The sequence below is a fragment of the Marmota marmota genome, unplaced genomic scaffold, assembly GCF_001458135.2.
Source record: "Marmota marmota marmota unplaced genomic scaffold, marMar, whole genome shotgun sequence".
Taxonomy (NCBI): domain Eukaryota; kingdom Metazoa; phylum Chordata; class Mammalia; order Rodentia; family Sciuridae; genus Marmota; species Marmota marmota.
This window is the reverse complement of record NW_025999924.1, coordinates 4,391,855-4,418,665: the sequence shown is the minus strand read 5'-3', so window position 1 is coordinate 4,418,665 and position 26,811 is coordinate 4,391,855. Positions and strand designations below refer to the sequence as shown.

Sequence of the window (26,811 nt, the reverse complement as noted above, 5' to 3'; positions counted from 1 at the left end):
TATATATTTTTATACATATATATGTGTGTGTGTGTGTGTGTGTGTGTATAAAGAAGCAAAGTGTGGCTCAGTGCTAAATTGCTCTGAGTTCAATCTTCAGTAGCAATAAAAGAAAAATACATTTTCATTTCTACTCCTTGTAGTCCAAGAAGTTAAGGATTTATCACAATTCCCCGCTGCCTTCTAAGCTTGTATTGGAACAGGAAATTTCTCTCTTGATCATAGAATTCCAAGAAGAAAATATATTTTTATATATATTTTATATATTCATTCCCAAGGAATGAATTTCCTTGGGACTGCTCCTTACACAATTCACTGAATTTAAAAAGTTTTCTTGTATTCTTGTATTTATTAAAGGTTGTCCATCATTTCTCTCTTTTTTCCCCCCATTACTTAATTTAGTTCAGATAACCCATCTTAATAGGTTACTCCATTACCAAGATACTATAGCATGTGAAGATTAAATCTTTGTTATTTGGAATTTAAAAGATTGTCAGTGTTTTTGCTTATTGATTTACAGTTTTATTTTGAGATAATATTTATGTACATTGGGATGCAAGATTTTTAAAGTATTTTAGTTGACAAATAATAATTGTGTATATTTATGGGCTACAATGTGATATTCTGATATTTGTATATATTACAGAAAAATTCACCAAGCTAATTAGTACATCTCTTAATTTACCAGTTTGTGATTTTTTGTTCTGACAATGTTTAAAATGTATTTTATTACATTTGAAATATATAACACATCACTATTAACTATTGTAGTAGATCACTAGAACATTCCTGCCATCAAACATAAACTTTGTACCCTTGATTTTCCTCTTCCGTACTTTTCTCCTTCCCCACTAGCCTCTGGTAACCACTTTCCTATTATTTACAGGAGTTTGAATTTTTTAGGTTTACCATATAAGTGAGATCAAACAGTATATGTCATTCTGTGCCTGGCTTATTATATGTAAAATAATGTCCTACAACTATATCCATGTCACAAATGACAGAATTTTCTTTTTTATTGAGGCTGTGTAGTATTCCATTGTGCATACTACCACATTTTCTTTATCTGTTCATCTAATGAAGAACACCTCTACATCTTAGCTATTGTGAATAATGCTAAAATGAACATCAGAGTATAGACAATCTCTTTTAACATTCCAATTTCAGTTCCTTTGTATGTGTACCCATGCTACAGTTTGGATCTAGACTATTCCCCAAAGACTATTAAATGCTCATCCTCATGAGAATTCAGATATTTCTTTGACACACCAATTTCAATTCCTTTGGATATGTGTCCATGATTATGTTTGGATCTGCAATGTCCTTCAAAGGCCCAGGTGTTAAAGGCATTGTCCTCAGTTGCTGCTATTCAGAGTTGGTGGGACCTTTGAGAGGTGGGGCTTAGTGGCAAGTTTTCCAGACATTAGAGAAGTGTAAGAGCTTGTGGGACCCTGACCCCATTTTCTTCCCATCTTTCACTCCCTGGCCATGAGGTGAATGATTCTGCTTTGCCACACACTGCTTCCATGGTGTGCTGCAACAGGTGAACTAGATCATGGACTGAAACCTCCCAAACCATGTGTCAAAATAAACCCTTTTTCACTGTAAGTAATTTATCTCAGGTATTTGTTATAGTAGTGAAAAACTGACCAATAAAACCCCAAAGAGGAATTACTGAATTATAAAGTTTCTTGATGAAATTCCATACTGCTTTTCAAAAATGGAATTATAAAGATTTCCAAAATGGCCATACTAATTACTTTTCCACCAACAGTGTGCAAGGGTTCCCTTTTCTCCTCATCCTTGGCAATATTTATTGTCATTGATCTTTCTGATCATTGGTATTCTAACAAGCATGAGGTAATAACTCACTATAGTTTTAATTTGTATTTCCCTAAAGACTGGAGATATTGAGCAATTTTGTTCGTATACCCTTTGACCATTCAGATTTCTTCTTTTGAGAGATAGCTGTTTATATCCTTTGTCAATTTTTTTAATTGAGTTATTTGTTTTTATGGTATTGAGTTCTTGGAGTTACTTATGTATTTTTGGATATGAGACCCTTATCAGATGTATGGTTTACAAGTATTTTCTCCAAATCCATAGATGAGCTCTTCATTCTGTTTTGTGTTTCCTTTGCTGTGTAGTAGCTTTTTAGTTTGGTTCAGTCCCACTTGCCTGTCTTTGTTTGTGCTCAGGCAGTTAGTTATGCTGGCCCTCGTAGAGCATGCTGAGAATTGTTCTTTTCTCCTCTATTTTCTGAATGACTTTTGTTGTAACATTTGTGTATTTTGTTTTTTTATTTAATAAGATACTGGAGCCTATAGTTTTCTTTGTGTAAATTTTAATGACAAATTCAATTTCTTTGATATAGTAACCTTTTTATATCTATCACTATTCATCTATGAATCTTTATCTTTCTATTTTCCTTTAGTATATATTATTAGGCTGAATTAGTCCCACGAGGTATCCATAGTATAACTCTGGAACATGTAAATTAACTACATTATATACCCAAAAGCTCTTAACAGATATAATTAATATAATGGAGTTTAAAATAGGGAATGAACCCAGTTTATCAAATGGGTCCCATTTAATCACATGAGCTGTTAAGAGCAGAGAACTACCTTTGGTTGGAGTCAGAGAGATATGGCCTAAATAGAGTTTCAAGACATGAGAGATATAGTTGACTTGAAGATGAAGAAGACCTTTTATCAAGGAACCAGGACCTCAGTCCTGTCATCACAAGTGACTTAATTATGCTGACAGCTTAGTTTGGTAGTGGAATTTTCCCTAGAGCATCCAGATGAAAAGCCAGCCCAGCCAATACCTTGGCTGAAGCCTTATAGGGTCTTAGAATAATGAACACAGAACCCAGCGAAGTCAGGCCATGTCCAAAAGTCTGGTTCAAAAAATAATAAATGGATGTGGTTTTAAACAGCCATTATGGTAGCTATAGAAAACTAAAGATGCACTTATACATTTTTCTATTTTATTGTGAGTTGGTTTTGTAGGTTATCTTTTTTCTTAACTTTCTAATTAAGTTGTTCAAAGTATTTTTATTACCCTCTTAATTTCTTTAGGATCTGTAATAAAATCTTCTTTCTAATTCTTATTACTGCTAATTTAATTTTCTCCCTCTTTCAGTTGTTAGTTTTATTAGATGTCTATCAAAATTATTAACATTTTCAAATAACAAACTTTTGCCTTTAACTTTTCTGTTGTTTATTTTGTATTTGTATTTTTTTTAAAATAATTGAGTTCTTTACCCTGACTTTACTAGAACTTTATTTAGCTTTTCAAGTAAAAATTTAGACCACTGATTTTAAATATTTCTTTTCTTCTAATAAATATGAGCATTTTAAATGATCAGTTTACCTCTATATACTACTTTATTTGATTCCCAAATATCTAAATGTAGTATTTGATTATACTTCCCTTCAAATTATATGCTCGTTTCCTTGGGATTTTTTTTTAATGCATGGGTTTATACCTGTGGTTAATTTCAAAATACTTGAGTATTTCCAATTTTATTGCTACTAGAGAACATACTCTGTAGGATTTCAATATATTGAAAATTTTAAGCATGTTTTTTAGTCAGTGTGTGGTCTCATGTCATGCAGTCTGTGTGCACTCATGTGGGCCACAGTTGTGAGGTGTAGTGGCCTTTAAATGTCAATTAGGTCACGCTGTTGTGTGCTGTTGCTAAGATCCTCTATATCCGGATTAATTTTTAGTCTATCTATTCTCTTACTGAGAAAAAGGTTTTCAAATTTTAAACTATATCAATTTTTATGTTTCTCCTATTGATTCTTTTATTTTTTTGCTTCTTCTATTTAGAAGCTCTGTTAGCAGGTGTACACTCATTTGTAATTGTTGTGTCTTCCTGAAGGATTTTCCTTTTTGTTATTGTGAAATATCTTTCTTTATATCCGGAATCTCTTCTTTACCTTAAGTCTACTGGGTTTGACATTGATAGATACCCTAGCTTTCATAATACTGTTTTCATGGTATACATAAATTTTCATAATTTACTTTCAATTTGTATGTGCCTTTAGGTGTGAAGTATATAAGTCTTATGATCAATGTATAGTTGAACCTTGTATTTTTAGTCTAGTCTGGAGAAGTTCAGTCTTTCAATTAAAATTTTGATTCAATTTTATATATTACAATAGTCATTGAGGTTGGATTTAAATCTACCATTTTGCTATTTGTTTAAAATTTATTTTATTTGATATTTTTCCCTCTGTTATTTCTTTCCTCTCTTCATTTTGCTTAGTTAAATATTTGTGAATATTTTAGTTCCTGTTGGCTGTTTTTAATATATGCCTTTGCATTTAAGTGTTTATTCAAAGGATTATTATATGCATCTTCAAGTTGTTATGCTGTCTATCTAGACTTAATGTTATATTAGTCATATAAAATAAAGCGACATTGCTATGATATTATTTCATATAGCTCATCCTTTCTGGAATTGTTGTAGATTTACACTGGCATTTACTATAATTCCCCAAAACAGTTTCATAATTCTAACTTTAAACAGTAATGTGTATTTCCTATTAAGAAAAGAAATATATATGCATACATATTTATTTATATTTGCCTACTTCCTGTTTTTCCTATTTACTCTTCTGTTGATCTGAGTTTCTGTATAATGTCATTTTTCTTCAACCTAACCTACTTTGCTTAGCTATTCCCATAGTACAGATCTGCTGCCAACATATTCTCTCAGTTTTGGTTTATTGGATAATTTTTAAAAAAATTTTGCATCTGATTTTGAGTAAAAGTGTTATTGCATATAAATCTTCTCCTGATTTTTTTCTTCCAGTACTTTAAATACATAATTGTATTGTTTGCAGGCCTCTGTTGTATTGCAAAAGCTTCTGCTCTTCTTATTATTCATAATACTATGTCACTTTTTTCCCCTCTGTTTTCAAGATTTTCTAACTTTGAATTTTAGTGCTTGGACTGTGACATGGCTAGATATAGTTTTCTTTAATATTTAGTTATCTTGGAGGGTTGAATGAGCTTCTCAGACATGTAAGTTCATCCTTTTTTGCCAGCTTTGAAGCACATTTAATTACTATATTTTTAAGTAATTTTTCATCCCAGTATTCCCTTCTTATCCTTCAGAGACTCCAGCTGCATATGTATTAGAGTTCTGATGTTATTCCACAAAACACTGAGGCTCTGATCACTTCCTCTAGGTTTTTCTTTCTGTTAAGTTGTATGATTTCTATTGATGTGTCTTCAAGTGCAGTGAATCTTTGGCCTTCTGCAGTCTTTTGTTAAGCCTATCCAGGGATTATTTATTTCAGGTATTTTACTTTTCCTTTTAGACTCATTATTAGCTCCTTTTACAATAGAAACATGTTGCCAAGAAAAGATAGATATTAGCTCTTGGAATGAGAGATTTGAATATTGGAAAAGTTTAATGATACCCATTTATAGTATTGTGCAGAAACCAAGAAGACAAATGATTAACTAACCTTCTTATAGGAAAGGCAAAATAGAAATGTAAATAATAATTCTAGTGCTTTGTTTAGTCCTTATAGATTTTCTTTGGCAATGTTTATGTTTGCATTCAAATCTTTATCATTTAATTATATTTCTATTGATTATTTTTTCTGTGATACTTTTGTGCCTTTAAAATAAAAATTGTGAGCCTTCAAAGGAAACAATGAAGAACATGAAGAGAAAGCCTACAGAATGGGAGAAAATCTTTGCCAGCTGCACCTCAGATACAGCTTTAATCTCTAGGTTATATAAAGAACTCAGAAAACTTAACATTAAAATAAGAAATAACAAATAAATTGGCAAAGGAACTGAACAGGTACTTCACAAAAGAAGAAATACCATCTGTCAACAAATTATGAAAAAATGTTCAGCATCTCTAGCAATTAGAGAAATGCAAATTAAAACTACACTGAAATTTCATTTCACTCCAGTCAGAATGGCAAATATCAGGTATACACAAAACAAGAAATGTTGGTGGAGGATTTGGGGAAAAAGGTACACTCATATTGTTGGTGGGACTACAAATTGATGCAACCACTATGGAAAGCAGTATGGAGATTCCTTGGAAAACTTGGAGTGGAACCACGATTTGATCCAGTTATCCCACTCCTCAGCATATACCTAAAGGACTTAAAATCAGCATAGTATAGTGACTCGGCCATATCGATGTTTAGAGCAGCTCAATTCATAATAGCTAAATTATAGAATCAACCTAGATGCCCTTCAACAGATGAATGGATAAAGAAAATGTGGTACGTATACACAATGGATTATTACGCAGCCATAAACTAGAAAATTATGGCATTTTCTGGTAAATGGATAGAACTGGAGACTATCATGCTAAATGAAATAGGCAATCCTCTAAAACCAAAGCCAAAATATTTTCTCTAATATGTGAATGCTAACACACAATAAAGGGTGGGAGGTTAGGGAAGAATAGAAGTACTTTGGATTAGACAAAGGGGGAATGAAGAGAAAGTAGGAGGTTGTGAATAGGAAAGAGAGTAGAATAAATTGGACATTACTTTCCTGTGATCATATATGAATACATGACTAGTGTAACTCCACATCATGTACAACCACAAGAGTGGGAAGTTATACTCCATGTTTGTATAGTATGTCAAAATACATTTTACTGTCATATGTAACTAAAAAGAACAAATTAAAAAAAAAACCATTCTGAGCTTTAATGCCTTTTTTGAAATTTGAGCAAGTTGCAAAATTGTAAAAGTAAAATAATTTTAATAATTATTATCTCTTGCCAACTTATATCTTCCTTAGTAGTTTTAACTCTGCAGAATTCAAATGCCTATCCAACACTATTAGTTTGAAGTGTTGTGCTAGTTCAATGAAGTTATAAAGTATTTTTCTAGACTCTAAACATTGAAGCCATAGAAGCTTCTAAACGGCCTCTAAATAATGGTAAAAAGATTAGATCAGTAGCTTCCCGAAGCACTTTCCAGCCAACTGATTGGATTAGTATGGCATTAGGAACTTAGGTCAACCCCCATGCTGTGTGTGCTTGGCTTCCTGAGAAAAATCTGGAACGATAGCCACTTAGCTCCCAAGATCTCAGCTTTTTATGTCTAGAAAGAAAAATTATACTCTAACCTTAAGAGATAAGGCCATGTGGCTCCCATCAATTCTTTGCTGCTCTTAGTTTAACTCTAGCCCAGTGTAGATTCATGTCTGTTGTTAGTCACCCAGTGACTCAGATGCTCATCTGGTCTTGAACTAGAGAAACCTGTAAACCACCACTGATGAATAATTTCTGCTTATATGGTTATAGCCCTAGGAGCCTTAAAGAGCTTGAAGAAAGGTTTCATTAAGTACCAACTGGCAAACCATGATTCTTCAATGACACTCGTCTATTGCACTAGAAATAAAAGACGGATGTTTTTTTGAATGTTTGAGTCACTGAACACCTGTCTGAGTGGCGGGACTGATGAAAAGGAGTAACAGAAACAGCACACCTGTGGATGTGAATGTTCTTTATAAACCCATGGCTGAGGTTTTTTTTTTTTTTTTTTTTTTTTTGTAGTAAATAATTGTAGCAGTAGTTTTTAAATGAAAAGCAGGGATGATTATACCTAGAAAATTGGCTCTGAAAGTCTAATTGGTAGACTCATACAATCTGGAGACATAAATGCAGATACGTGGACTAAAAAGCACCAAGTTCCCTATAAGTGGTCTAGATATCTACTTTTCTCATAAATGTGTGGGCAACTGGTTCTTGCCCTGATGAACAGAAAAAAGAGGAGAGATATCAAGATCCAGAAGAAGTGTTCATAGAAAATTCTTAGAAGTATTTTTCAGGGGTTCACATATTTTTAAAACATGTTTTAAAGTGTAAAACTTAATGTTTTGAAAATATCTAAAAATAAAAGTGTTTGGGGAAACAAATATATCAGTAATGAAATTTAGGGTTATTTTCTCCTCAGTAGGAACTTGCAGAGTAATTTTAATAGGTTTTTTTTTCCCCTTTCTTTCTTTTTGTACCAGAGATTGAACCCAGGAGCACTCAACTACTGAGCCGCATCTCCAGTACTTTAATTTTAAAAAATTTTTGAGACAGGGTCTCATTACGTTGCTGTGGCTGACTGAACTTGCAATCCTTCTGCCTCAGCTTCTTGAGCCCCTGGGATTACAGGAGTGTGTCATCCTCACTATGTATGTTTAGAAGAGGTTTTGCTCATATTGTTGACATCTTATTTTCTTCTCAAAGATATTCTTATGAGACATTTTCATCATTTTGTGGTTGGTCTCAGTGTGAATACTCGCCTCCTTCAGTTGTGCTTTCTAATGAAGTAAAGGAAAGTAAAATACAATTCTGTTATTGAAAAAAAATAGACTGCTGATAAGTCAAAGCCACTTTCTGCAGAGTTAAGCAGAGCAGAGTTGCATATGCTTTTAGAACATGATGACTATGTCTTTCTTGATCATATCTTCTCCTAGTCTGATAAGGTGCTACACGGGTCCTCAGAAGGTTGTCTCTTACCAGAAAGGAGGTAATTGATGAAACATGTTTCACAGAATTCAGCTCCTCTAGCAGGGGGGGGGGGCACTGTAGGGTGTAGCATTTTCCTGCTAGCGTCCACATGATGATGGTGAGCTCTGCTGTCACTATGCTGAATACAGCACTTTAGGATCCCATTTCTATTACCCCAGGACCTTGGTTTAAATGTCAGATTACTCACTCTCCTCACATATAGATCCCTGAGCATTGACCTACCCTGGCCTACATGTGGATGTTTGTGAATTCCAAGCCTGATTGATCAAAAGGAGCTTTGAAAATTACTGATTCCTGGCTCCATCCAGAATATTTCAATCTGCAGAATTTGGGTAACATTTTTAATGTTTGGGAATCTTGGATCAAGTATCCCCTAAAAGCATTTAGTTTTGTATTCCTGAAAAAAAAAATCAAACTAGAAAAACAGGTACTTGGGAACATGATGTCTGATATTTCTTGCTGCCAAGAAATGGTGAGGAAGCTTCTGTGTATTTTATCCTTATCCACAGGAAAAGTTTGGAGGGATTCTTTCCATTTCGATGCTGAGAGAGGCCCTTTCATTTTATAAATTGGCATATGCATAAATAAAGTGTGAATGTCAAATATGTTTGATGGTTTTTCTTGTGTTTTAAATTTAATTTTGTTTTTTCAAAGTCACATATGGAGAAAATGGTTGCTTGGCTTTTGGGAAGGATGTGGGAGTTGGACTTTCAATCAATCTCCAGTAATGTCTGCAGCAGACACAGCTGGGATGACCAAGCATTCCATCCAGCTCTTTAGTTTTAGCACTGGAAGACCGGATGTGAAATCCTCAGCCCCAGGAGAACTAGGATTCTTGGCCATCCTAGCCACACCCTGTTGCTGAGGCACTTAGTGTCTCCAATTACAAAGCCCTTCAAGGTTCTGCAGAATCAGGGTTCCTATGGGCTTCTGCAGCAGATTTAGGATTTCACTTTTTCTAGTTCATTCAATTCTAGATCCCAACTCTCGTTGACCTCTCTTTTCTGCTCTATCTAATATTTGTCCACAAGGATTTCTGCTTTTATGAAAAACCATTTATCAGGGTTGTAGCTCAGTGGTAGAGTGCTTTGATTAGCACATGTGAGGCACTGGGTTTGATTCTCAGTACCACATATAAATAAACAGATAGATAGATAGATAAAGGTTTTGTGTCCACCTACATCTAAAAGTATATTTAAAAAACCATTTATCATTGTTTTTGAGGGATTTGGAGAAAGAATGAAGATAACCACCATGAATGTTAGATTATATAAATATGTATGTATATACGCACACAAATATACTTTATATATACATATAAAATCATATATATGAGTTCTAATTTTGAAATACGGATATAGTTGATTTTGGTGATTTGCTGAATTATCAGAGGTTGGGTTAAATTTTACCTAAAATCAACTCCAGGGCTTTATGAGAGGACAGTGTCTCCCAGTACTGTGAGTTTCTAGGGATCCTTTTCTCATCATATATTACCTGGATTCTTTCTCTTATTACTACAAACATAAAACTCAGGTCTTTTTCAATTTTTACAAATTTACACTTAAACTCATGGGTTTCATGAGTTTAGTAGGTTTTATGGTTTAGATATGAAGTGTTCCCCAAAAGTTCATGTGTGAAACAATGCAAGAAACCCAGAGGTGAAATGCTTGGGCTTGATAGCCCAAACCTAATCAGCGCATTAATCCCTGATAGGGATTAACTGGGCAGTAACTGTAGTCACGTCGGGTGAGGCTAGAGGATATTGGTCACTGGGGCATGCCTTTGGGTTATATATTTTGTCCCTGATGAGCAGAATGTTCTCTCTGCTTCCTTGTTGCCACATCCTGAGCTGCTTTCCTCTCTCAAACTCTCTGCCATGATGGTCTGCCACACCTTGAGCTTAGAGCAATAGAGTTGTCTCTCTATGGAGTGAGACCTCTAAAACTGTGGGCCAAATGAACTTTTCCTACTCTAATTGTTCTTGTTGGGTCTTTTGGTCACAGCAATGAACAGCTGACTAAAGCAATAGGTTTTACTACTAGGTTCAGGCAATGCCATAGGAGAGGATCCCTCCCTCCTCTATGGCCTTTGCCATATTCTCCTTCCCTTAGCCTCTCTCGATCACAGAACATGTCTGTCTGCACATTGATCTTCCAGTGTCTCAGCTTCTGCCCTGGGAAGTATAGTGATGAATGGTCTTTGTTGTCTATCATAGTATTTGAAGTTAAAGTATTAATTTCAGTAATTACAAAAGTCTACAGAATGGAAGTATTGGATGTCAAAACCCCTTGCCCTCTGAAATTAGGAACTTAGGAGAAATATTTTCTGCAAAGCTGACCATTCCGTTTCAGAGAACAGCATTGGTGGGAGTTAGGACAAAAATAGATTCCCTGTGCATCATTTCAAGAGAAATAAGAAAGAATAATCAAAGATGATGATGAGACCTTTAATGAAGCATTTAACACAAACCAAGAATTTTACTTTGATGATTTGCAGAAAAGTGCAGCCTAGATACAAGATAAACAAACATGCTTAGGTTTACACAAGTAGCAACATAGCAAATATCAAAACTGGGTTCCTTTTCAGCCAGCCTGAGTGCAGAGTATGCACTCTTTACCCACACTCACATCACACAAGAATATGGTGTGCTCTTTTTCACAGGTGTGTCTGCATGCATATAATTTTAGAACTGCTAGAAAACAGATGGAATATTTTATTTGTTTTGAACTTTTTTTCATTCTGATTTACAAGGCCTAGGTGATGCTCACCAGCATCCCAGGACTGGGATTATGACCTTCTGGCTTTAGCATATGAGTATGTATAGAAGCTGGTGGAATAAGGGCCATATGTCATCACTGTCATCAGAACTGCATTGTCACCATCCTGGGACTCTCCTAGCCACTGTGCTTCCCTTCCCAGCAGTCTTTACTTACTGCCTTCTCTCTGAGGTCTGGATGCCCTTTTACCCCATTGCTGCTCAGCCCCAGTGCAGACTCTTTCCCAGTCTGAAAACTCTGTAGAGCCAGACCAGGAGTGAGCTATAGTATGTACTGAGAAAATACTAGTCTTTGATATTAATAGGAAGGGTTTTTACATGGTTTGTAAACTTTATTTTTTTCCTTGACACTCTTGAAGTATACATCTACAGATTTCAAAGCAGATCAGTAACCATTATAATACATTAAAACACACACACACACACACACACACACACACACGGTCCCTAACTTATGATGGTGTGATTTACATTTTTTTTTTTTTTACTTTGTGATAGTACAAAAACAACATGCATTGAGTAGGAACTGTACTGCAAAACTTGACTTTTGATCTTTTCTTGGGCCAGTGACTCATGATGCTGGGCAGCAAGTAGCAGTAAGCCCCGGTCCCCAATCATGAGGGTAAAATTACTCCACATTGTACTGCATTGCCAAGTGGGTTCAGTGTGCTAAATGCATTTTCAGGTGTATCAGGACATGTTAACTTGAGGAGCATCTCTCTCCCTCGTTCCATACACACATACGTATGCCTGTTCACACATAAGCACACACACATATGATTTAGATCATGTCTCTTCAACAAAAGAAATGAAGGCTTTCTAGAAGCAAAAAGAATTTCTCTTGTCCCTTCCAATATTATCCTCTGTGCTGCGAGTTTCAGACTTGTTAATCTGTTGAAGGGCAGAATGGACTAGCTGAGACTGTCTGTGGCTAACTCTTATAGAACACACAGAGTTCAGGCAGTGAAGGCTCAGTACACAGGCTGAGAGGAATGAAGATAGTCTATTGAAAAACAAGGACCATTTTCCTTTAGTGTCCTCTCCAAGTCCTTTAACTTCTTTAAAGTGGGGATGATGACTCGAGTTTGTATCTAAGGAACACAAAAGTCACTTCTGTCCTCATGTAAGAAAAAAGCTGAACAAACTGAAAAGCAAAATTCTTAGAGCCATCAGAGAACTGAAGTCTTCAGGCAAAAAGCTGCTCCCTCAAAAAAAAAATTTTTTTTTTTTTTGGAGAGACAAGAAGATAAAGAGAACCACATTGAACAGAACAGAAACTTCCATGTGAACCATTCTCAGGTTAGGAAATCTTAAATTATAGTTGATGAATCACTTGGTGATCATGGTGGGCAAGTCTGTGATGAAAAAATTCCAAAGCTGTTCCAATCTTAGGGGGCCCCTATACACTTTTGCGAATTTTACCTTTACAGACCTCACCAGGTTCCCAGAGTGAAGACCAGAGAAAAGTCTCCTCATGGTTCCAACAGAGAGAAAGGGAAGAGTAGCCAGTTTCAAATATGCTAGAGCACTCAAAATGTGAATCCCATTCATTAGACCTGTTAGGGTAGTGAAAGGATTGGGCGTGGCATATGTATCAAGCCCAGTGCCTGTGAGAGCTGTGTTGCTTTTATAATTTAACCATTTTCTGTATTAACTATAACTTATCCACATCTACTAAAGAAGATATACATAAGATAGAGGTCCACAGAGAGGCTTAACGGACAACTATGAAAGGGGAGCTTTAGGAATACTTTTAAAGGTGTGATGATTTGCATGTTGGAAGAATTACCATAATTTGGCACACCATCCATCATGTGCAGTCTCCTGGGAGTCCTGTGAGATTCTTACTTATTCTCTGAGAAAGAAGCAAAGGTGATTTCTGAAGTCTGCCCTACTTTTTCAGGCCATTTACTTCAGAAGTCAGGGTTATAGTTTAAATCTTCCAAGTCTTGGCCACTTCCCCTTCTTGGGAATGCATCCTCTCAGCTGGATGGTGACTTGTTAACTGTGATCTTAGTAGGTCTTATTGCTTCTCAGCTGGCTCCTGCCAGAGCAGACAGTAGCAGACACTTTGAGACATTGCTGGCTGAAGACTGCAGAGAGCACTCCAAGGTTTCAATCCATCTCAGAGACACAGAGGGAGGCAGGCAAACCTGTGTGCAGATGAGGACTTTGCCAGAAGAAACCACCTGGGGTCCAGATGACAGGTGTTTGGAAGTCCTACTATTAATATTTTCCTTCTTGGCTTTAAAACTTTAGTGTTTGGATCTCTCAGGAATAATTATTATATTTTTCTTCTTCCCCAGATGTTAATGATTGAGATTTAAAACTACTATGTGTCTAAACTTCTAATACATATGTCTCATTTTTACTTTGATCCTTGTAATTTTAAAGAATTACACTTTTTTTTCATATTTTTTCTCCCTTTGGATAATTTACCCTTGTTCTTCCTCCTACTCATCCTCAGGCTGTTTTCTGTAGTCATAGCTGAACTTAGTAACTTTCAAATGACTTCTTTTTCTTATTAGATCCACAAAATGGCTTAGTATAGTTTAGATGCCTTTCCACCCACTGGATCCTATACTGAGGATGGAACCCAAGGCCTCATGTGTGCTAGGAAAGTGCCCTACCACTGACCTATATCCCTAGTACTTTAGATTTTTAAGTACCCAAGTGAATTCCTTAAATTAATCATTTCCCCTTAGTTTCAAAAGCAAATGTCAAAGTAGACTTTGGTTGTATGTATTAGTCAGAGGCGATCTCTGGTCAGTAGGACTTCATCAGTATGACTTCTGGAGAAATTAGAATTGAAATTTAAAATGGCACTTCAGTAAGATCCCTGACCTGTTAATGAACCTAAAACAACTGCACAGTTGCTTTCCAAGGCAGTGAGTGACTCTCACAAGTTAAGGATGAGCTGCAAACATTCTGAATTCTGAAATGACATATTGTGGAACTCTCATCTATAGGTTCATATATTCAACAGATTAAAAAGTTGATTAAAATGATTACGATTTTTGATGAAGGTCTTAGATGAATCTATAAAATACATACCAATAAAATTTAGGAATGATACAAATATGAAAGGGCTAATTAATATTTTTGATGAAAAGGCATGAAATTATGAGATCAGAATTGAATTTTAAATTTAAAAGCAAGCATAAATATAATAGGTTACATATAAAGGTCAACACTTCCATACGAACAGTAACTTTCCAGTTGTGACATGAGAAATGAGGAGACCTGTGTTCATAGCAATTAACATGAAAAATGAGCTGTCACTTTAGGAGACTTTACTGTCAATCCAAGGGTGGTGAGTACTCATTGTACTCTGCGTTGACCAGATAAATACCTGGAATATTGTGACCAGTCATGGATGCCACACAGGGGAGTTGGACACTCTGGAGAGATGTCAGTTTTAACCTGGTGGGATGTGTGGTAGTTTTCAGATACACCCTGTGTGGGGAGAATAGCTAATGTAGTTGGTGTCATGTAAGCAGGAGGAGGGAAAGCTTATGGAACCATGATTGGTTCAACAGATCCCTGATGGTCTCTAGGTGTCAAAGGAATTGACTCTCTTAAGTCAGAAGGCAGAATCTAGAACACATTGGTGGAGGATACAAGGAAGTCTATTTTTACTATAAGAAAGAACTTTGTCATAGTGGTAGCTGTTCAGCAGGCTGCTTCTCAACATCGTGAAGCTCCTATCACTCAGTATGGAGGGCCAGCTAGCACTCTCACTTGAGATGCTAAGATGCTGTGAAAGAGCCTCTTTGGTAAGGCTTTGTACTCCCCTGAAGATCTTTCACAAGATCAAACTCCGTGATAACTTTCATTTTTGAAATTCAAGATTAATGTTATTTCAAGAATTACTTTTATTGATCTTTTATGAAATGTGATTTGCTCTCTGTGAGATGACTTTATGCCTATTCATCTTTTCACATTTCAGCTATATTTTCCCATAAAACTTTGATAATGTTCACATAACCTAGTATTGAGAGGTTGCAGTAAGTTTGCATTGTGACTATCCTTGAGCCCCTTTGACATTCATATGCTTCATTTGTATTCTCAGCAAGATCATGACTGTCTCTCCATTTTCTGGGTGAGGATTTATTTCATTATTCTGAAATTTACAAAATGAGCATACATTCCCAATTCACATTTTTGGCCACTAGTGCATCTTATTAGGGATACAAATTCATTTTCAACAAGTGAAAACAAACACACCAATCTACAAAAATGGTCTTCAAGAATAAGTGGGTTAGTAAATTCTTCTAATTAGTCCTTCAAAGGCTCTTCCCCAAAGAGGATTCCTCTGGATACACATCTCCAACTGTTCCATCTCCCTCATCTTGGACACCCTCTTATGCTCCCATCACATGATTTTCTACCAATACAGAAAGGTATATTAGCTCTCAAAATTGCTGATTTTGCTTTTCTAGTATGTTTCTCTCCATCTGTATCCCCACAATTATATTTTAAAAAGTCTATATATTGATGATACCTGTATGTCTTCAGCTTGGGAATCAATCTAATTTTTGAACAGAACCTGGTTAAGAGCAACAGTCTTCATCACATTTTTTAAAAAAGCCACCTGGAAATCCACAGGCCTCAGTTGGAATATCACCTCAGGGTCATGAAGTGCAGCCTATCACAGGCTGAGTACATGAGCAGCCCTAAGAAATTCAAGCATTATCTTTTCTGACTGCAGCTTAACTGAACATTCTGAATCCAGAATCTGGAATTTAGGCTGAAAAAAATGTAAAAGGACCTTCTTAATGAAGTCCATTTGCAGGCCTGTTGATTTAGTTACTAGCTCCTGCAGTGAGTATTAATTGGTAAAATGGATATATCTGCAGGAATGACAATGACAAACGAAGTAAGTATCTGGCTTTCAGGGCATCAGAAGTCATCAGAGTAAAACTCATTGTTCAGACTGATAGTCAAGCATTGTAGCTGCATTTGCCCTTGTTTGGCTACCTATGCTGGGGGAGTTTACCTTAGCATATGGGCTGCTGTTATGGCAAAGAAGGGTGTAATATCAGTCTGTTTTAGATGCCATTTGTGCCCACTAGCAAACACTCCTCACAAGTTGTCATAATTATTGGATATACTCATGATTGCGTGGACTTAAAAAGAGAAATACTTAAGCTTATATTTAATAAGAAAATGTAAATCAATCAAAATGTATTCTCTCTCTCATACATGCACACACACACACACACACACACACACGTATACCACTGATTTCAGACAGTTGCTGTTATCTTAGATGAGCCAGCCTGAGTACTATTAACTGTTCCTAGTCTTCTAGGGCTTCTTTTGCCTTCCTACTCCCTGTATTAGTCCATTTTGTTAAAATTTTTTAAAAATATTTTTAGTTGTAGATATACACAATACATTTATTTATTTATTTGTTTATTTTTGTGGTTCCAAGGGCCCAACCCAGTGCCTCCCATATGCTAGGCAAGCATTCTACCACTGAGCTAAAACCCTAGCCCCTAATAGTTCCTCTTCTGTTACTATAATAAAATTCCTGATGCTCCGTACTTTATTTACAAAGAGGTTTCTGTATACTACCAGTTTGGAGGTCCAAGAGATAGCTTCAGCATCTGCTTAGCTCTGGGGAGGGCATTTTGGCAACATCAGAACATGGTGGATGAACCATGGTAGGAGTGCGTGCCGGAATGAGAAATCACATTGTGAAACAGGAGGCCAGAACAATTTAGGGATCCAGTTTGTTCTCCTGGAAACTAGTCAATGTCCCTTGAGAACTACATTATTCCCTTCTGAGGGTCGTGATTTCAATGACTAAAGACCTTCTACTGGGTCCCGCATCTTAGAGAATTTACCATCTCAACTCTGCCACTTGGAGGACTAAGCTTCCAGCACATGACATTTGTGTAAACACTCAAATCATATCCAATCCATAGCTCTCCTCAAGAGAAGGACATAATTATTAATTAACTTTTAAAGAAATGAAAAATAGATGTCTAGCTTGACATAATTCAATAAAATTGTCTGCGACTATGCCAACATTTTGTACTTAAAGTATCTGACATAGTAGTTAACAGCCACATGTGGCTATCGTGTACTTAAAATGTGGCTAATGTGATTAGGAAGTAAATTTTAAAATTTATTTAATTTCAACATAATTTAAATAGCCATATGTGACTAGTGGCTATCACACTGAATAGTACAGCAATCCTCGAAAAACTCACAGCATCAGAAAATGTACTGAGGAAATGCATTAATTACTCAGTGCGATTCACCGTTTTGAATTTCTACATTGAATTCAATGATACTCAAATGTTATATCAGTTTTGCTAGATGTTAAAATCATTATTAATAAAGAAAAATAATCAAATTAACTGAAGTATTTATAGTTAGTAAAAGACCATTCTCTGTTGTATGCTGATTTGAAGATCTGCATAACAAATCTATCATCTATGATTTTCATAAGCATTTAAAATTAGATTTTTTCCCCATATCTTGCAAGAGAGGAAAACAGTATGCCAGTTTAATAAGAAAGCCAAAGTCTTAAGCCAGTAAGTGGTAGAGCCAATGACTGGAGTCCAGGGAAGATTCAACACTAATGCTTTTCACAATGAATATTCCTCAACTGGTCTGGTAGAGCATGGTGCTCAGCAGAGTCAGAAACATGAACTCTGGCACCAGCTGCCTGATTTGAATCCTGCATCTACCACATAAGCCTCAATTTTCTCATTTTAATATAGAAATAAGAAAGGCATCCACCTCACTGGTTTGTTATGAGGGTAAAGTAAGTTAACAACATCTGGCACATTGTTTAAACCATCAGAATTGCCTATCATCATTATTTTTAATTTGAAAGAGACTATCCTTTGTAAAGATGCTGATTTGATATGATACTAATAGATGGAATACTTTGGGTGTATTTTCCTAAGAAATAAGAGAGACTAATAATTTAGATAATTCAAGAAGAAACACCCTGCTGTTTAGTCACTTTGGTGTCTTCATCACTGAGATTGCAAGTTTCAGAGCACTCATGGTCTGACCGATTCCTCACATCTTTGCTTTTCATGTTACCCTTAGAGATGTCTCCTTTGGTGTCTTTGATTGGTTTTGAATGCTGAGCAGTGACAAGCACCAACACAGCTGGAAAGAGCTGAAAGGTTTGCAGTTCTGTCTTCCAGCAGGGAATTATTGCCATGGATACCAGCATCAGAGAAAGACTGGGGAGCACTATCCACTTGCCTCCTGAGTGTCTGACATCTGTTTCTGGCAAGGCCAATAACGAATGTGCTAGTAGTTTATATCAAATGGAAGACTGATGCACACCTGTTTTCCCTCCACAGATGGCCTCCGCCCAAGATGCCAGATATGGTCAAAAAGACTCCTCTGACCAGAACTTTGACTACATGTTCAAATTGCTGATCATTGGCAATAGCAGTGTGGGGAAGACATCTTTTCTGTTCCGTTATGCGGATGACTCCTTTACATCTGCATTCGTCAGCACAGTTGGGATCGATTTCAAAGTAAAAACTGTATTCAAAAATGAAAAGAGAATCAAGCTCCAGATTTGGGTAAGTGACTTTGAACTGACAGTGTTCTTCAATCTGGGGTGGTGGACATATAAATGTGTCAGGGAAAAACTTTCTGCCTTTTTCTGTCTCCATGGGATCTGCGAGCTTTGATTTCTAGTTGCTTTGCGGTACAACATTCTGTTTCAAAGACAGTAGGGTGACACCTTTTGAAGTCATGGAGAACAAATTATGCTTTGTTGTCAAGTAATGCTCCTTAACAGTTTTAAGAAGGAGAAAAAAGCTAAACTTCTGTTGTCTTGTGGCAGAAGGAACACTCAGTGAGAAGTCCAGCTCCGCCTTTTATGAGCTGTGTGACCTCAAACAAATCTGTGAGTTTTTCTGTGACATTTCTACAGTCTATAAAATGGGCAATGCAGATCTGACTTTTTAGGACCCAGGAAGTAGCCTGCCCTGGACATTGTAAAACAGAAGGTTAACAATCAAATTATAAGAAAAGCTGGGATCTGATCCTTCATAAAGTTCCAGCTCTGACTTTGTACATGGTCTATTTGTAGTTCACAAACTTTGTGTCTTCAACTCTAAAAACTATGTTTATACCCTCAAATGAAACAAACTAGTTATTTGAAATGGGTCATCTCTAGGTAGAAAATAGCCCACAAATTTTGAGAGCATTTGGCTAGATTTCTGCCTCCTTCCACTGCCTGAAGAAGATCAGATGTTTCTTAATTAAATTGTTGAACTAAATTTAGGAGACTCATGAGCAAAAAAACAAAACAGAATAAAAATGTATTTGGGTAATAAGTCCAAGGTAATATAAGAGATGAAGTAAGACCAGATCGGTGACAACACGAGGGGTTTAAGTAGTAAATATTTTATGGACTCCAAAGTAAGTACTTAGACAAAATGTCTTTGCAGTCAATTTTGGACCCCTTTTCCTGTTCACATGTCCCTGTATCACTCAGATGATTCCAGCTATAAATAGGCATTTCCTAAGAGGTGTTTACTCCCTCCTTCCAAGATACTTCTGACAGCTACTACCATTTGGTGCTGGTTCCATGATGTAGGACTGATGGTAATTCTTCTTTCTTCAATATGGAAAACTGAAAGAGAGACAAATCCCAGAGCATGATACTTAAACTTTTTTAAAAAATAAAACAGCCATTTATAAAAATATTTATATAACAGAATGACCTTCAAATTTAAACACTAACTCTTTGTTAGTGTTTTACTTATTCTGACTCTGAAGTCTTGCAAGTCTAACTGGAACTCATAAGAACTTGGACAATTAGGTCTCAGAGCACCTTCAAAGCTCCACCATCTCCTAAAGTCATTTTGTTTGAGAGGGTGCGTGCTTAGGAGCTTGACTTCAATCAACGTAGACACCAGCCATACACCCCTGTGTATGGAGATGAAAAGAGCCTTGGGACCTGTTTTTTTCTTTTTTCTTCCTTTTGAGCTTTAGGCAACCAAACATCATATGATAAATTTCATGATCAGGTTTAAGAAAGGCCCTTTACTCTCAGTATCTTTGGTGTATTTGGCAGCCACACATCTCTTAATCCATTACAGTGTTCTTTCTACTAATATGAAAGAACAGTCATTCCTCTGGCTGAAAGCTTCTCTTTTTCTCCTCTCTTGTTTGTCTTAGAGATATTTTAAAATGTTTGTTGTAATCATTTAGACAAAACAACAATATGATGTGTTCAACCAGTCTTATAATTGTTAGTAATTTTTCAATCTAGATTTTTTTAAAGGTATGGGGCTTTTTGTTTATTTAGTTTTTTTATGTGGTGCTGTTGATTGAGCACAGTGCCTCACACATGCTAAGCAAGCATTGTATCACTGAGCCACAACCCCAGTCCTCAATCTAGATTTTTGACAGAAATCTTTGTTGTGATGCAAAATCTTCTATCCTTAATGTAAAGCAGATTATTTATCTTAGTTATGAAAATATTTTTTTAAAAAACATAGTCCTGAGCCAGACCAGGGCTACTTTCATTCACTATTTTGACATTGAGGTTCAGGGATTTCAATCAATGTCTTCCTTCTAGATGAATGCTGCTCTTCTCTGAGCTAACCATAGCCCAACTGGGACCCTCCAATTTCTTTTATTCTGTTACTTTCTCATGCTTTCTAGTTTCTGTAACTTCACACAATGCCTCTGATATATCATTCTCTTCTCATTTGTCTCGAATCCTCTATTTAACATTTTTTTCTAAAACCTCTGTGTTTCTTCATAACCTGGGACCTCATTCCAGGATTCCTTCCCTTTTTCTGGGGATACCCCCCACCCCGCCTCACTCAGGGTCATTCACACACAAAGCTCTTAATGCACATGAGTCTAGGGGTGTAAAAATTACTTTTATACTACTATCATCTGCTCTACTAGATTGTGAAATATTCAAAAGAAGTATTATACAAAGATTTTGGGATTACTGACCTTGTAGCATAGTTAGAAGGAAAGATTAATGTTTATATAACAATTACATATTTCTACAAAAAGATGCCAAATTGCAGCAACAGTGTACACATCTATCAATTATTGAATAAACATTCTCCATGCCTTATTTCTTAATTCTCACAACAACCCAACTTTGTATTTATTATAATTCCTATTTTGCCTAAGAAATCTGAAGGTGGGACAAATTAAATAACTTGTTTAGGGTCATATCCTGTGAATGGTAAGAGGAAATTCTGGGATAGATCCTCATCATATGCCAGTTTGGGGTATGTGCCCTTCACCACTATGCTGATATGATTAAGAAGCCTTGAATACAGTAGTGTTTTGTGAAGAGCACTTGATCAGTGTATCCTGGGATACTGAAAATATTTTTTGAAAGAGTCTGACTCTCTCAATGAATTGCAGCATTCAAGAGGAAATATAATAAGAAGTTGACACAGTGGTGTGCTTGCTTTTTGCTCTAATGCATTTGTGCTGAAAAAATATTTAGTTGAGTATAGTTATTAGTGCTTAACAAGTTTGACAAATCATTTCCTTGGGAACATATTTAACGCTGATGATTTGTTATCTCATTGTTTTATGAACCAATTAACTTCCCTTCCAAGCCTATAGTACTTTTATGCACTTATATTTTATTGTGTAACTAAGCTTTGTTAAGATGGTCACATCATTTTAGCCTATTATATATTCTCTCTATATAAACTATTTTGCTTCAATCAAGCAAAACAGTTTCACAGTATGGAAACCATCATGGATTAGTTCACTGTCTTTACCAAGATAGATTGTAGATATTGATGTGATTTTTATAGCTCTATTAATGTTTAATTAACTATAAATAGAACCAAGCTGGGCTGAGATCGTGGCTCAGTGGTAGAGCACTTGCCTAGCACATGTGAGGCACTGGGTTCGATCCTCAGCATCACATAAAAAATAAAATAAAGGTGTTATGTCCATTTATAACTAAAAAAAATAAAATAAAAATAAAAAATAGAACCATGCTAGGAAACCAAGCTCTAGAGAGGTTAAGTGATTGGATTTTATAGTTAGTGCCAGAGCAAAATTTAAAATCTAGGCTTTTTGCTAAGTGGGCCAGTCTCATTTCTTCTACACCAAGATGACTCTCAAGGTAAATGCTATTCCTTAGAATTGATAAATCTCACATCCAGTTGCCAGTGGAATCTACTGGGCATAGAAAAATTAAACTTGAGGCCAGATTTCTTATAGTATTTTAACATGTCAGAAAGGGAGAGCCTTTGGGAATACTCCCCTGGTAATTCTACCTTGATGGTTTGGTTTTTCTTCATGTGCTGCATAGAGATTTTCTGATTCTACAAACTGAACTACTGGAGTTTTCACCAGTCTGCCTTCCAACTAAAGCATTTTAACTGCTAGAAACATTTACATCTCTTCCTGGACATGTTATACCTCCTCTCTATGGTAGTTCATTACTACCTTGGAATAAACTTGTTTAGAGAAAGGTCATCCTTCGTTTGTACTTTGTTATTATCCTTGTATCCCTACATGTTTATGATCCCTCTGTCTTTTGCCATATTAACATTTCTTATCACATTTCTAACTTGTTATCATTTTTATGATTCACAGATCAAACATTTTTAAAATTTTAGATTCCAGTGATTGGGCTAGTTCTTTATTGTGTGTATTTCTATGTGTGCGCGCATGTGCACTTCTTGCTTCTAGGAATGTATTAGAAATTTATGATGACTTTTCACTTTAATTATATAAAATATATAGCTTGTATCTATAATATTTTGCTTGTAATTTAAGAAACAATTTAATAAAAGCTATGTGGAGTTAGTTGATTTCTTCCCAGAGAAAAGATTGAAAAACAGTATAGTAGTCATTGCTGAGAAGAATATCACCTGTATTTATTTTCAGTGTCTAGATCAATAGCACAAGAACATTGAGGCTTAGAGAAATGCTTGCAAACTATGGCAGTTATTGAAATTTGACTTTCTAGATGGCCAGATGTGACATTGTGGGTCCCTTGAATGAAATGACAATTTCCTTTGCTTAAAGAAAGGATGGATTTTTTTTCTTTTTTCCTGTTTCATTGGGTTTATGCTCTTCAAATTCAAAACTCAGGGTTAACTCTAACTAATAGAAAGTTCAGCCTGCAAAATATATAGTTCAGTTAGAGAAACTAGGTTTAAAATAGGCAGGGGCAGGTCAGCAAAGGGAATTATTATTTTCTTAAAAATTAGAACAAGTTTTTATTGCTTTTGCTTTTTCCCATTCTCACTCTTTGCCGCTTCTTGTCTTTTGTCTTCTTCTTTCCCTCTTCCCCCTTCTTCCCCTCATTTGTGAGCTCTGATCAGGATGAGTTATTGGGAAACTCACCCTCAGGATGTTCAGAGGTCAGAGCCATCTGATAGAGATGTTCACATTGTACACTGGACAAGAGCACCAACCAAGGAGTCCAGTGGGGCAGCTCTCCAGCCAGAACTCCACCTGCTGAGCCTCCAGCACTTGTTTAGAGCTGTGCCTGTCTCCAGAATAGGGTGCCTTTTCCTTTTCATAAAGGTGTTGTCTGTTCATTAGTTATGTGCTGGCGGCTCTGCATATAACCAAAGGTGATTTAGATTCATGTAGCAACTGCATATGAAAGCAGGGACTGTGTTAGAATCTAGTGAAAGAGACAGTATAAATTCACTCAGCAGAGAATAACAGCTTGCTTCCCTAGTGGAGGCCTAGAGAAAGAGGGTATTTAAAAAATATGTTTTATTTCTCTTTAGGTATGGCAAGCCAAACAGATCAGGAAATAACTGTCATTGAAATGATAATTTGTTATATTCACAGATTGCAAAAGAAAGGTGCATGGTTAGGGTGCACACAGGTGATCAGAAATTCCATGATGGTCGGAGGCAGGAACTGTGGAAAGGGGCTTCTGCTTTAGTCGGATTTTGTGTTGCTGTGACCAAAGGAACTAACAAGAACAACATAGAAGGAAAACAATTTTCTTAGGCTTGTGGTTTCAGAAATTCAACCCATGGTTAACTGACTTCATACATTTGGGCCCAAGATGAGTCAGGACATCCTGGTAGAAGAGCATGGCATAAGAAATCCACTCAGGACGTGGCAAGAGCAAGCAGAGAAAGAGAGCATTTCAGTCAAAATATAAACACCAAAGGCACACACCCAGTGACCTACCACCTCCAGCCACACCCTGCTTGGCTAACAGGACCCAGTTAATCCATATCAGTGGTTTCATCCACTGATTAGGTTCTACCTCTCATAATCTGATCATTTCACCTCTGACAACTCTTACGTTGTCTCACACATTAGCTTTTAGGGGCCACCTCCTATCTAAGCCATAATAATCTCATTTGTGATTTCTATAGGAAAGAATGGGAAAGGCAGGAAAGCAGGCTCAGGATTGGCTAGTTCGGCTGTCCCTAGTTGTCTAGTACATGGCCCTGGGGTGATAGGGCAAGTGAACAATAGCCCAGAGTATGAGAGCCGCACAGGGAGATGGTTTGGTTGGTTTGCTTTTGAAAAGCAGACACTAATGAATTGTTTACTGTCTTTAGAATGACTAACCCAGAGAGAGCACTTTACCTAGGGTCAGTAAGGCCTCAGTGTCAAAGCCTCAGAATAAGAAGTAAACAAATGGAAGACAAGATTAATACAGAAAAAAAAGGTTTTCAGATCCCTGGGTCACTGACTCTACCCTGAAAGATGCTGTAATTCTGAACACTGTCATCACAGGTCCTGTATATTTCTGTGTCTCAGTATTTGGGGTCCTAGAACCTTGGGTCAGGAAAAGATCTTACAAATTTGCTGGTCCAGTCCTGCCATTGAGTATCAATGATACTAAGAGAATCATTAATACTGGCAATGTTTATTGACCCATAAAGAATGTTCTTAATATGCATTTTTTTAGAATTTATTTTTTTGGCACAACCAAATGGTGTTATAGGTATGTTTTATAGATGAGGAAAAAGAGAATCAGAAAGGGTACAAATGTTGTCCAAGATCATAGCCAAAATATCAACAGCAGGTTCCCAACCGTCATGCTGTGTGCAAAGCCCCTGTACTTGATCATAGTACATTTGCCCAGGGAGGCCAAGATTTGTTGGACTCTTCAGGGGATCTGATATTAAATCCTGAACAATTTAATCCTAAGCAAATGCTTTTTCCACACTATGTAATTGCTCATTAGCTTTCAGTATTCCCTTATTATCTGTTCCAAGAAATTATTTATAGTTTGAGAAAAAAAGTCAGTTGGAGCTTACTCTCTGCCAGCAGGAACACTTCATGCATTATCTGTTTTGTGTTTAAAACACATAGATAGCCCAGTAGGATGGCCTCAAAAATTCTTCCTGTGCATTCTGGAATGCCTATTTCCACTGTTGAGGAACTTGCAAAAAAACCAAGAGTGTGGAGTAAATGCAGGTGGGAAGATATTCCTGCTTGTAACCTTTGCATTCTGAGCTCATTTAGCTCCTGTCCACTGATTTCAGGGTGGTGTTCAAATCCTCCAGACTGTTTATAAGGAACCAACATGCTCTGCCCAGTCTAGCTCCTTAAGAGAACCAGCAGAGCCAGTGACAGCTGCCAGGGCCATTCTCAGTGCTGTCATTTGTATGCTCTGTTTCCCATCACGTTTCCTCTAACTTACCATCTGCTTCTCCTGAGAGGTTGAGAAAGGCAAGATTTCTTTTCCCTTCTGAGAAGAAGCTGATACTGTGTGCAAAATATCAAGATGCATGAAACTACTCACTCCGCCAGGCAGCTGAAAGCTGCAGCTCTTGCATCTCATTGTGTTGAAACCACTCTCCTCAGCACGGACAAAATAGAGAGGATCTTGAGGGCTTTGTTGTGGGACTAATAGAGCTTCCCAACTGTGTGAGAAGACGGGAAAACAAATGTGATAGAAAGGATCACCCAGTGGATCAGTAACCTTATTCTGCCAAGGAATAGAGAGGCAAAGCGGCTAGAGCAAGGACTTAGGAGTCTGGTGATCCAGGGTCCAAATGCTGTCCCTGATTTTCACTAGTTGGGTGACCGCAAGCCCTAACTTCTTGTTTTAGTTAGCCTTTTCAGTGCAGTGACGAAAGGATCTGACCAGAACAACTGTAAAGGAGGGAAAAATTTATTTTGGGGTTTCACGGTTTCAGAGGTCTTAGTCCATAGAAGGCTGGCTTCATTCTTCAGGGCTCCAGGTGAGGCAGATCTTCATGGTGGAAGAGTGTGGCAGAGGGAAGCAGCTCAATGGTGAACAGGAAGCCCAGAGAGAGACTCTACTCACCAGATACAAATATATACCCAAAGCCATGTCCCAATCCCCACACACTCCAACCACAACCTACCACCTCAATTACTACTGAGATAATCCCTATCAGGGAATTAAATCACTGATTCACTTAAGATTCTTACAACCCAATCATTTCTCCTTTTAACCTTCTTGCACTGTCTCACACATGAGTTTTGGGGGATACCACAGCTACACCATAACACTTCTCCATACTTCTATTTACTGATTTGTGAAGTGGGGAGGATA

General features: G+C 36.7%; 1 protein-coding gene across 2 annotated transcripts in view; it reads left to right on the top strand.

Moving 5' to 3' along the window:
* Rab3c (RAB3C, member RAS oncogene family) overlaps positions 1 to 26,811 on the top strand; it is a 254,568-nt gene that overhangs the window by 7,205 nt on the left and 220,552 nt on the right. For both annotated transcript variants that reach the window (XM_048800017.1, XM_015497368.2), the window contains exon 2: positions 18,641 to 18,868. In XM_048800017.1, the coding sequence (XP_048655974.1) occupies positions 18,641 to 18,868 (228 nt within the window). The remainder of the gene's footprint in view (positions 1 to 18,640; positions 18,869 to 26,811) is intronic.